The following is a 13497-nucleotide window of genomic DNA, read 5'->3' on the forward strand; positions in this document are numbered from 1 at the left end:
TACAATTTTTAAATTTTCCTAATAGATTGACTTATTACTATGAATGCCTCTCATTATGTATAGCAATACTTTTTTTAAAATCTCTTTTGTCTAATATTAGTATGGCTACTCTAGCTCTATTTTGTTTACCTGGTGCATCTTATTCTAATATTTTACTTTTAATCTATTTGTGTTTTCAAATATGAGCTGTGTTTCTTATGGATAGAATAGAGCTGGATTATGGTATATATATATATGGATATATATACACTCTGCCAGTCTCTGGAGTGTTATATTAATTTACATTTAATACGATTATTGAGAAACTAGAATTTACGTCTACCATTTTGTTATTTGTTCTCACTACATATTATGTATACTTTGTTCCTCCATTCTCAATTGCTGCTTTATGTTTGTGGTACATATATATTTATATTCTAGTATATAAATTTAATTATCTTATTTCATTCACTACATTTTAAAAGTTATTTTCTTATTAGTTGCCTCAAAATGACAATTAAAAACTTAATCTGGTTAGATAAATATCAACTCTTTATTCATCACTTTATATTTTTGTGGTTAAAATTACATAACAAAATTTATAATTTTACCACTTTTAATAGCTAAGACTTAAAAATTTATCTTTAGTCACAGCTGACATACAGTTTTATTTTAGTTTCAGGTGTACAATATAACAATTAGACATTTATATACCTTACCAAGTGGTTACTTCAGTAAGTCTGACAACCATCTGATACCATATGTAGTTGTTACAATATTATTGACAATATTTCCCATGCTGTATTTTATATCCTCATCACTACATTTATAACTGGCAATTTGTATTCCTTAATCTCTTTCATCATTTTCATTCATTCCTCCAGTCTTCCTCCCATCTGGAGACCATTGCTTTGTTCTCTGTGTCTATGCGTTTGTTTCTGTTTTGTTTGTTTGTTTGTTTTTTAGATGATACTTCATGTTGGTCTAATTAATATTTTGTTGGATATGTCTCCTAGGCCAAAGTCAACAATAGCAAAAATAAACAAATGAGACTACACCAAACTAAAAAGCTCTCATACCAAAATATAAACCATCAAAAAAATACAAAACAAAAGAACACTACTGAATGGGAGAAAATATTTGCAAATGCTATATCTGATAAGTGATTCATATCCAAAATATATGAAGAACTCATACAGCTCAACATAAATAAAACAGATGATTAATCAAAAAAAAATCATGAATAGACATTTTTCCAAAGAAGACATATAAACAGTCAACAGACATGGGTAAAAATGCTCAACATCTCTAATCATCAGTGAAATGCAAATCAAAACCACAAGAGATATTACCTCATATCTGTCTGAATGGCTATCACTACTAGATCAACAAACAGCAAGTGTTCAGGAGGATGTCGGGGAAAGGGATCCCTTGTGGATTGTTTGTGAGATCGTAAATTGGTGTAGCCACTATGTAGGACAGTGTGGAGGTTTCTCAAATAATTGAAAATCCAAAACACTAATTTCAAAAGATATATGCACCCCCATGTTCATTAAAGCATTATTTACAATAGCCAAGATATGGAAACAATTTAGAGGTCCATTGATAGATGAATGAATAAAGAAAATTTGGTACATATACATAATAGCATATTACTCAGCCATAAAAAAGAAAGATCTTGCCATTTGCAGCAAAACAGATGGACCTAACGGGTATTATGCTAAGAGACATAAGGCAGACAGAGAAAGACAAATACTACAGATTAATGCTAACTTAGTTTCAATAATATTCAAAAACTTTCCTCTAATATAGTTTTATTTCCTCTTTTCTTTGAATTACATCTTTACACAGTAAAAGCTGACTCTTCAGAGTTTAATAATTATTACTTCATGCTGTTGTCTTTTAAGTCAAACAGGAGGGGAAAATAATTACAAAAAAAATACATTATACTCTCCTCTAGATTTATGTATACAGTTAACTTTACTGATGCTCCTTATTTCTATGTGTAGACTTGAGTTACTGCCTTTTGCTTCTACAGTGTGTCCGTAAAGTCATGGTGCACTTTTGACTGGTCACAGGAAAGCAACAAAAGATGATAGAAATGTGAAATCTGCACCAAATAAAAGGAAAACCCTCCCAGTTTCTGTAGGATGATGTGGCAGCATGTGCATATGTGCAGATGATGACATAACGCCGTGTATACAGCGGAGCAGCCCACTGCCATGCCAGTCCAGATGTGGACGGTACAGAGGAAAATTCAGTGTGTTCTGGGCTCGCTAAATTCAAATCTGTGACCAAAGTGCAACGTGAATATCAGCGCGTTTTGTAACAAAGCGCCACCACATAGGAATAACATTACTCGGTGGGATAAGCAGTTGAAGGAAACTGGCAGTTTGGTGGAGAAACCCCATTCTGGTAGGCCATCAGTCAGTGATGAGTCTGTAGAGGCTATACGGGATAGTTACCTAAGGAGCCCTAAAATATCTGTGCGTGAGCCCACATCAAACTGCACTGAATAGGTATGAACTGGGAGAGTTTTCCTTTTATTTGGTGCAGATTTCACATTTCTATTGTCTTTTGTTGCTTTCCTGTGACCGGTCAAAAGTGCACCATGACTTTACGGACACACTGTATTTCTGAAATTACATTTTTTGTCTATTCTTTCACACGAGATTGACTTGTCATCATCTAATATTAAGTTCTCTTAGAAGAGTGTTGAAGAATAAAAGGAAGGAAACAAAACTGATAAAAGCTGAGAAGGGAAGGGCTTTCAAATTTCAAAAGAACTTTGTTGAAATTTAGTTTCAGACTCAAATACTTTTTATAGTTTATCTCTATTTCCACACACAAGGCCAGACACATAGTAGGTGCTTAGTAAATATTCAAGGAATAAATTAACATGAGTCCATATTTTGACTCAGATAAAGGGTTGAAATATATGGGGCTAGCACTGGAAAGAATGCTGACAGATGCACACAGGACCAAGTAAAACTAAAACTAAACAGGATTTTAGAAGGAGGTGTTTTAGAGAAGAGCCTGTAGAATTTCAAGATTGAGTTTTCTGAGTCACACTGTCAAAGAAAGAGTTGAGGTTATTGATTATAGCAAAACATTGGATAATTCTTTTAAGGAGGCTTTAAGTCCTTGAGATAGTCAGACAAGGACATGCACTTTGCCCTCTAATAATCTTACACTTACTGATTCCAGAGTAGGTAACAGATTCTATGCACTTCTGTAATGTGAGCAAATGGGACAGGCCACGATTTGATGGCTCAATTGATTTAGCCTATGACACTCCACGCCTTGGAACTCTGTTTATAGACATCAACAGTTGTAAATTGAGAGCTCTTCAAGCAGAATTTTACATAATCATACATTTGGGTTAATTTACTTTATTGTATCTGCTAAAGTGAACTCAGCTGAACTTGCCATTTTCTAGTCCAATATGTTTGTCAACATTTTTAGTTTCATAGCCCAGGCTTTTACAGCAAATCTTCTGAATCATGTGGCTTGTACTGATCAGGATAATCCATCAAAAGAATGTGGATTAACTTTAAAGGTATAATATAATTTTAAACTTATTTTAGAATTTGGGAAATGGAGACCTATAAGCTTAAATAACAAAGAAGTAAATTAGATGGGGTTTGATAGTTATCCAATTATTCAACAAACATTTTAAAAATAATTTCTTTATGTAAGTTACCATGTGAATTATTGGGGTTGCATTTATGAAATAGACAGATTCATGAACCCCCAAAAGAGTTTTAAAGTTATGTCAATCTGTAAATAAATGAATAAAACATAAGCGCATATTATATGTGATGCTTTTTCTCTTTCAAGAATATTTTCAAATCCCAGATTCCCTCTGAACATTTTTCTGAGTAACTGGGCAATAGATAACGGGTTCCCCTTTTTCCTGCATCTAAACTTTTTTTTAGCATTTTCTCTTATTCTTTTACTCATTTTTTTCTTATATTTACTGAGCAACAGATATGGACTAAACATGTACTAACTAGAAGGATAAAGATGAAGGTGAGAGTGTACTCTCTTCCACTTAAGAGAGTAGGGGAGAAAGACTAAAAAAGTTATTATAATGTTATTTAAAAGTGCTACAAGTGAGATCTACTTAAGAAAGTAGTTATGTACATCAATTCAAACTATGCTTGTCATTTTAGAATTACAAGCAAGATTAGTTAAATGACTGCATAACAGCAAATACTATTCAAATATTTTGTTTAATGAACATTTACTATGTAGTACTAGGCATTTGAATTAATTCACCTACTAAATAGAATGACACTGTGATGTAGATGCTATGTAACCATGTTTTAAAGACCATGAAAGAGAAACACAGAAATTAAAGTAATTAACAAAATTCATGTATCAATTTAATTATAGAGTCAATATTTCAACTCATGCAGTCTGGACATTGAGTAGTCTATTATTTATGACTTTTCTGTACCCCATCATTTCCAATTATTCACTCCCTAGCTTCTAAGAGGATCCTCATTGCCCTTTGACTTGGAGTGTCTTTCTGTAAGCAAAGGGTACATCCCTTCTTCTTGGTCAAACTTAGCCTTATGACGTATTGACAAATGAAAACTGAAGGCACATAACATGCCGATTCCAAGCAAAAATTTAGAGAGACATTACATATTTATTTCAGTTTTCTTGCCTTTTCCCTCAGTCTCAGAATGGCATGTCCCAGGGAATGCTGTTCCCTCAGCCTGAGTTTTGGAATGAGAACACAAGCAGGGCATAGTCCCAGCCCACACTCACCATCGTAATCGAATATGAGTGGACAAAGTACTCTTATAAGCCACATACTTTGGGATTAGTCAGTTAGCAAAAACTGACTAGTATGAAATAGTTATTATGAAACAGGATACTTGCCCTGACTGGTTGGCTCAGCTGTAGAGCATTGGCTGGCGTGTGGAAGTCCCGGATTCGATTCCTGGCCAGAGCACACAGGAGAAGCACCCATCTGCTTCTCCACCCTTCCCCCTCTCCTTTCTCTCTATCTCTCGCTTTCCCTCCTGTGCAGCCAAGGCTCCATTGGACTAAAGTTGGCCCAGGTGCTGAGGATGGCTCCATGGACTCTGTCTCAGGTGCTAGAATGCCTCTGGTTATAACAGAGCAACAGCCCAGATGGGCAGAGCATCGCCCCCTGGTGGGCATGCTGGGTGGATCCTGGTAGGGCGCATGGGAGTGTCTGTCTCTCTGCCTCCCCGCTTCTCACTTCAGAAAAAAAAAAAAAAGAAAAGAAATGGGATACAATAGTAACAAATAGACTATAATATGTGGCATTGGCTTCATGGTCAGGTGGAGATTTCTGAGCAAATCCATCAATAGGATCTTGAAAATTATCACTTTTATTATACAGTGTACACATTTATTACTTTAGTTAAAAACATCGGGTAACAAAATGCTAATAAGAATCAGTACAGGTTGCATTATAAGATCACACAAGAAAGTACTGCTTTACAAAAATAGTGGAAAAGAAAGAATTTGGAATTATGAGACACATGAGATTGAAAAATGCAACTGCTGCTCATATTCAACCACTAAAAGATGATCTTGGAAATTGCTTTGAATAACAAAGTTGAAGAAGATCCAAATTAAGACTCATCCTCAGCCAGAGACCAAATACGTTTTTAAAAATTATTTCAGTGAATTGAAGTGGGCCAGTAAGTTCTTTCAGCTGGGTAAAACATGTCAGAGCAAGCCAACTAAGGGAATCGCTTTTCACAAACCAGGTAAGCTCAAAATACTGGCAATATATATATTTAGAGACAGAGATAAACATCTGTAAGTAATATATCATTTTGATGTACAATTTACCAATATAAGAGACTGAGCTACATCCTTTGTCTCTGCCTCTTTAGACTACTACATGTGTTTGTTGGTGATATCCTACAAATTAGTGTTCGGCTTAAATGCTGCCTGCTTTGAATTAGGCCCCCTCCACTAAATGTTCCTCTGGTTTTCTGTGCTTATATTTATTAAGGTAATTTCTACTCTGCATCTGACTGTTTCCCTCTCATACACTATGAATTCATCAGTGACAAAGACTTTATCTTTTAATCAGATACGCATACAAAATTAATACAAATAAATATTTGATGAATACTGAGTGAATGAATACATTAAGTGGAAAAAGCAACACTATCTAACAAATTTTAGCACTCCTAAATCAGCACTATAAATAGTTTCTAAAACATTAAATTCTGCTTGATTCTTCTGTTATAATAAACAAAAAACACCTTGAAGTTGGAGATTTAACCCATATAATAAAAATGTATTACATAAATCTCATCATGAATATAATTTTTTTATTTACAATCTCAGGAAATTTTAATAAAATTTTAATTTGTTATTCCTCATAAGTAAAATTTATAATATTAGTTCTAGAAAAAAAAAAGCCAGTTAATCACAGAGATTTATATTTAAAGTCATTAAGGTAATTCATAAAATACATTCCCTACACGTCACCCTAAAAATGCACAGACATATTGCCAAGGCTAGAGCCTCATTATTTCAAAAACATACACAAGCTTTTGCTAAGCATACTATGGTGGTTCAATATGCTCTTAACTTTTGTTTTTAAGCACATCCTGAAGAAAATACAAAGAAATGATTTGAAATACATACCTGTCGGCACCAGAGTTTGCGAAATATTTGCAGATAGGCCAACACCATGAGACACAGTGGTGCCATGTATGTCACCAGAAAGAAACAGATGTGATACATCTTGGGGTAAATTTCACCTGGAATGACAGTCAAAATAATAAAATCTTGTAATTCATAGATACTGTTAAAGGTTACTTTGTCAGTGCTTTTCTTTCCAAATACAGATTTACCTTCTGTATTTCACTGGCACATATATGCAAAAAAGGGAAAATAATGTACAATATTAACTACTTACATTTATTCAGTATATATACATACATATATACTTAATGTGATGTCTTAATCTTACTTAATGTACTCAGAGAGGAATAATGGAATAATAATAGGCTATTTCTTAATTTGTGCTGCCAGAGTCTAGCCAATCAATGTTCATTTATCAAAAAGCCCAGTTTTGTTTTGATTGCATGTGGCTAATTGATAAAAATTAATTTGGATTGTCCTATACTTGCATTTACAAGAATGGACATAACTCGATCGAAACAATTACTAATGCTTTTGTTAAAATAGCAAGAAAATGTAAACTCAGTTGATTCCTCTTCATTAGAATATAATTTTCCTGAGAAATGGGATGCTATTCCAAGCTATGCCTTTGGGTATAAAAAAAAAAAATCAAAGAAATAAATACAGAAAACATTTAATGATACACTTCTTTTGGTCGACTTACTGGTACATATAGAAAATTAATTTTTAAGTATGTTGTGTTTGTATATGTATGTATGCATATACTTCTAATAGAAATGAGATTTGGGTTTTTTTTTAAGTTAGTATTTAAAACAGGGTATTTTCTTTTTATGTCCATCTCAGTTTTTAGTCCTAAGCATCTCTAGGGTTATAGTTATTTCTTATGTAACATTAATCCTATGAACCCAAGTGATACCTATCACAGATTAGGCATTTATTATGGCATTGTGGCTTAACATTTATTGTTTTTGATTTTCTAAAATAGATCCATTACTGACTTTTTACATACTTAAAATAATATGTACCTTTTACTAGTATATAAATATACTACAGTGATTCAGTTACTTTTACTTAAATGTAAAACAAAAATCAAAATATTCTACATGAATTCCATGGATATTAAATGTAAAAATTAGATATAATTCTAACTGAAAGCTAACAAAACAAAGGGTTTTTTTTTATTCACTTCTAAACACTATCCAAGTTATTTTGACTTCGATATTGGCAATGAAGTTGGTTTCATACTATCATTGAGGGATAATTCTATTACCTCCATGCATTTTATTATTTTTATTACTTCAGAAACAGTGTGTAGATGCATGAAGATTCATTTATGCTATCAAATGTGGTCAGGGCAATTTACAGTCAGGATCAACTAATAATGATTGCAACGATCACCATTCTAATGATAACAGTTATTGAACAATCATTCAATTAATTCTTACTGAGTAGATTTTAAACATATCTTTGAGTTGAATGTCCTCTACTTGATTTCATAGTCTTTATCTTCTAGAGTTGATTGAGTTTAATATTCACCTTATTCTTTCTTCACAAACTCTGTCTTGTCTTTTTACTCTGATAGATCATTTCTATCAGACTCTTCAGAGGGAACAACAAAGTACATGTCTTGCTAAGGGGTCCAAGAGCCCAAATGTGTCATTTTTAGTTTCTCTGTGGTCCAAGTGGCTCACACTAGCTCATCAGTTTCTAACTCCCTTTCAAGTTTCTCCTGTGAAACAGGCCAGCTACATAAAAAGTGAAAGAATTCAAGCACCTGACTGGAGGAATAACAAACAGCCTTTTTCTTTGAAGTGCTCCAGTCTGAGCAGCATTTGGTGAGCCAATTTCAAAGAAACTGGAGAGTGACTTCAGCACTTTCCAGGCACCCAAGTAGCTTTGAACTGTTGTTTGTTTTGAAGAAGGTGTCACATGAGCTTCCCACATAAAAATATAGCTTTGAAGCTTACATACCTGTGAAGCCTTGATGTCTGCCTCAGACTAAATTGAGTGCGTGATGGACATATTTTTTTATTCAAACTGCAGCTATGGATACCATCACTGGAATAAGAGTTTGAAGTTTTAAATGGATGGGAGAGAAAGCTCATTCAGATGTCGACATATTTATATAAATAGTTGGAAAAAAATATTTACTTGGCTGGTAAATGCATATGATGATAATGAACACCCATACAGAAAAGTTGATAAAGAAAAAATTATATTTTCAGAAGAGGAGAGGCTGTATTAATAAAGAGATTATTAGAGGTAATAGGGGTAACATATAATCTTAAATTCATCATTTCATGCTTAAACTCTAAACTAATTGGAAATCCAGAAATGCCATTGAAAACTTTAATTGTATGTGTTGAAACTATATTTTTAGTCTCTCTACACTTGAGTAATTTCTTAAATATATTTTAAAATATTTATGTATAACTTAATATAGTTACATATAATTTGTTCTACTTAAAGATAACCTAAATTAGAAAATAGCATTTTGGAGACTGACAACCATTAAAAATTTGTGTTTCTACTCAACTGGTGAATAAGCATATCTGAATAAATTCTTTTGTAGGTATAAAATGAACAAATAAGGAGCAAGTGTGGATACTTATTTCAGCTTTGAAATCAGAGATTAAAAAATAATACATTAGCCTGATCAGGTGGTGGCACAGTGGATAGAGTGTTGGACTGGGATGCAGAGGACCCAGGTTCAAAAGCCAAGGTTGCCAGCTTGAGTTTGGGCTCATCTGGTTTGAGCAAGGTTCAACAGCCTGAGCCCAAGCTTGCTGGCTTAAGCAAGGGGTCACTCTGTCTGCTGTAGCCTTCTGGTCAAGGCACATATGAGAAAGCAATTGATGAACAACTAAGGAGCTGCAATGAAGAATTGATGCTTCTCATCTCTCTCCCTTCCTGCCTGTCTGACCCTATCTGTCCCTCTCTCTGTCTCCACACACTCACACAGAAAAAGGAAGATTACATTAGATAAAACATAATTTCTTTTAGATGAACTAGGCCAATTTTTGAGTGAACATGTTAATCTAATTATCTAAAAATCACAAACATTTGCTCCTTTATGGTACACCTATCAGGGATTTAATGGACAAGTAAATTAAAAATAATTGCCAAGTATTTAATTTGGACTGCTTTATCAAAGTTCATGGCTCCATTAAAGTTTACCCGAATCTTTAATATATTTTATTTTCTCCTTAATAAATATTTTAATAAATGTTCCTATTAATACAGATACATACATATTTTTATATTTTCAAAATCTCACAGAAGACCAGTTGACATAATGAATATGGCTGTAAAGAAGAGATTCATTATTATGGCTTTTCAGACCACTAAAGAACAGTTTGGCAATAAAATTCAAAAGGAAAGAGATTATGAATTCCTAGTGTCCAAAACAATGTTTGACAAATAATGCATGCTCATTAAACACTGGATGGCTGAATAATGACACAATATTTTTGACTGAGCATAAAAGTAAAGTTGCTTTCCTCCCATAGAATCCATTCTGTAAAACTATGCATTTATAAGCCAAGAAATCAAGAAAGTATGGATATAATTATGGAAGAATTTTTAAATTTTAGAAGTATAAATGGATTGGACTGAAGCAAACAATAAACATATACACAGACATATTTTAAGATCATTAAAATAATTTTTTTTTTTTTGGTTACTAGCTTTTTTTTTTTATTTATTTTTTATTTATTTATTTTTTTTGCATTTTTCTGAAGCTGGAAACGGGGAGGCAGTCAGACAGACTCCCTCATGCACCCAACTGGGATCCACCCAGCATGCCCACCAGGGGGCGATGCTCTGCCTATCTGGGGCGTTGCTTTGTTGCAACCAGAGCCATTCTAGTGCCTGAGGCAGAGGCCACAGAGCCATCCTCAGCACCCGGGCCAACTTTGCTCCAATGGAGCCTTGGCTGCGGGAGGGGAAGAGAAAGACAGAGAGGGGGAGGGGTGGAGAAGCAGATGGGTGCTTTTCCTGTGTGCCCTGGCCGGGAATCGAACCCGGGACTCCTGCACACCAGGCTGATGCTCCACCACTGAGCCAACCGCATTAAAATAAATATTAATACATTTTGTTTTTGTCATGTGTGACTGCCAAAAGTTATGATTTGTGTTTTATTTTTCTGAAAAGCTATGGACAATAATAAATATGAGTTTCATAGTACCTCTTTCTGGTACTACTTTTCAAAAGACAGAGTTCTCAGTTATTTTGCACATTGAATGAGACAGCTTTTACTAGACTTTCTAGAAGGCAATTTGATAGATATGAATCAAGTGATTACATTGTTTATTGACTCTTATTTTATAAATAAGATTTAATGTTACTGACTGTAATATTGGTTGTGAGACAATTATGATATCACTGCTTTTATAACATTATATATATATTATATTATATATTATTTGTAATAACTCTATATTGATATAACTTAGGATAAAGAGAAGAAACACAGTTTAAAACACATTTTTTAAAAGTTGTACTAAATAGTATTTAGACTTCAAAGATGTTAAACTTTAGAGAGCTGACACTGTAAAATATGACTCCTATGATGTTTTCAGATTGTAAGTATCACACATGTGTCTGAGGTATAATATTTTGAGTTGAACATGGATTTATAAATAGCATAAATTAATAAAGCCTATGCTATATAAAATTATTGTTCACTAAATGTCTAATAAGTAAAAAGAAAACTCTGACTTGAATTATTTTAGTCTTCCTGAAAACCTTGTGACTAAAAATTTTATTTAATATTTGAAAAGCTAATTTAATAGATTTACTGTTTGATTTTGAGAGTGATCAAATTCAATTTAGTACCATCTAATGTTAGCCTTTATAATCATTTTAAGTGATTACGAGCTAATATAAAATCACTTTTAAATAGTTTTCCTAAATGACTTCTGAAGGCTCAGTTTGGATCTTTAAGTATTCAAAAATCATTGTTTTTTTTTTCAATGTCCCTGCTAGAGCTAGATAATAAAAATACTCAAGCTTGAAATGAGTTTTATATACTCATTGCTCAAAAAAAGAATTAGAAAGTGATATGGCTCTTTACTTAACCATAACTGTCAAGATTCCCTATCTTTACAAACTTTCTGTTAATGTGAATTAATGATTGATTATTCAAGACAACATAAAAAAGAAAAAGTTTATAAAAACTGCCTACAAACATAAATAAAACTACTAAAATACTTCAGTAAAGATATTACTGACACATATTGAATAGTAGATGGGTGTTTTATCTAATAACCATCTCCATAAACTTAAAGAATCTCAAATTTGAGTGGAAAGGTTGGATGTACTTGTTTGCTTTATAATATTGAGTAAACAGTTTATGATAGAGCTGTCATGAATTAACTAAAGTATCTGACCAAGAGATCTTGAGGTCGTTTCCAAATATAACTCATTGTAAAGCAATTGCACAAGAGACGTACCACAATCGGTCTCCAACCCACCTTCCTTCTAAAAACGATTCACCAATCTACATAACCCTGCATTCCTGAAACTGTCCGTGAATATCCTCTTCCTCTCTCCTGCCAGTGATGGCGCCCATTGTGTGGGTTTTCTTGCTTCCTCAGACATCTCTTTTCCTCTCCTTTGTCTGATGAATCCCTACTCATCTATAATGCTTTGCTGAAATGTTAGCCCTTCTTTAAACTTTGTCCAAATGTTAGAAAAAAAGACTAAATCTCAGCAACGAAAAGGATATTTAATATACGAGGCAATAGAAAAAGCAAACTGTGGCCCTGGCCGGTTGGCTCAGTGGTAGAGCGTCGACCTGGCGTGTGGAAATCCCGGGTTTGATTCCCGGCCAGGGCACACAGGAGAAGCACCCATCTGCTTCTCCACCCTTCCCCCTCTCCTTCCTCTCTCTCTCTTCCCCTCCAGCAGCCAAGGCTCTATTGGAGCAAAGATGGCCGGGGCACTGGGGATGGCTCCATGGCCTCTGCCTCAGGCGCTAGAATGGCTCTGGTCGCAACAGAGCAGCGAAGCCCCGGATGGGCAGAGCATCGCCCCCTGGTGGGCGTGCTAGGTGGATCCCGGTCGGGCACATGTGGGAGTCTGTCTGACTGCCTCCCCGTTTCCAGCTTCAGAAAAATACAAAAAAGAAAAAAAAAAAAAAAGAAAAAGCAAACTGTGACATTTTAATTACAGAAATTTAGATAATGTACAAAGTTATCCTAGCATCTTTTAAATTTTATCTTACTGTAGTGAAAGCGTCTGCCTAATTTTTTGGTTATGAACTTTTTCTTTTTTCAGTGCTTCAATAAAAGTACCAGGGTAAGTGCTAACATAAATTTAAAAATGCAGAGACTGGCATTTAATGGATTCATGAGCAGCCCTCCAGGGCACTGCTTGTTTTTGGATACATGCTTTCCTAAATGTTTCAATTCCATAATTCTGGCCCATTGTTACATACTTATTCAGAAGAAGACATTTTTTTTTTCAAATTTTATGCAAAAATTATGTAACTAGTGCATGCTATGCTGAAATGCAAGATTATTTTATTTCCCGTCATTCATTGCTGGGTTCAGATTTGTGCCGTCATAAGGAAATGATAGAAGTGTTTCCACGGTTACAGAAAAGTCTCAAAGACTGCCACTGAGAGCTTTGGACCTAAAGAGCAGGGGACCTCCGAGCTTCTGCTTACGTAAACTTTACTACCATCCATATCAGATGGGGAAGAAAAAGATTCACAATTTACATTATTCTTAAATTATAGAAGACTTATGCCAGTGATAACTTTTTATCAATTTAATATGTTATGGACAGAGAAAATAAATTTAGATACTTGGACACAGAGAAGAGCATAGGTTCACACTCTCGACTCCAGGAATGTTTCTAGGC

At 34.1% G+C, this 13497-nt stretch overlaps 1 protein-coding gene across 2 annotated transcripts in view; it reads right to left on the minus strand.

The window, feature by feature from the left end:
• HCRTR2 (hypocretin receptor 2) overlaps positions 1-13497 on the minus strand; it is a 117777-nt gene that overhangs the window by 19075 nt on the left and 85205 nt on the right. For both annotated transcript variants that reach the window (XM_066361377.1, XM_066361376.1), the window contains exon 4: positions 6631-6746. In XM_066361377.1, coding sequence (XP_066217474.1) covers positions 6631-6746 — 116 coding nt within the window. The remainder of the gene's footprint in view (positions 1-6630; positions 6747-13497) is intronic.

This window comes from Saccopteryx leptura, chromosome 1, assembly GCF_036850995.1.
Source record: "Saccopteryx leptura isolate mSacLep1 chromosome 1, mSacLep1_pri_phased_curated, whole genome shotgun sequence".
Taxonomy (NCBI): domain Eukaryota; kingdom Metazoa; phylum Chordata; class Mammalia; order Chiroptera; family Emballonuridae; genus Saccopteryx; species Saccopteryx leptura.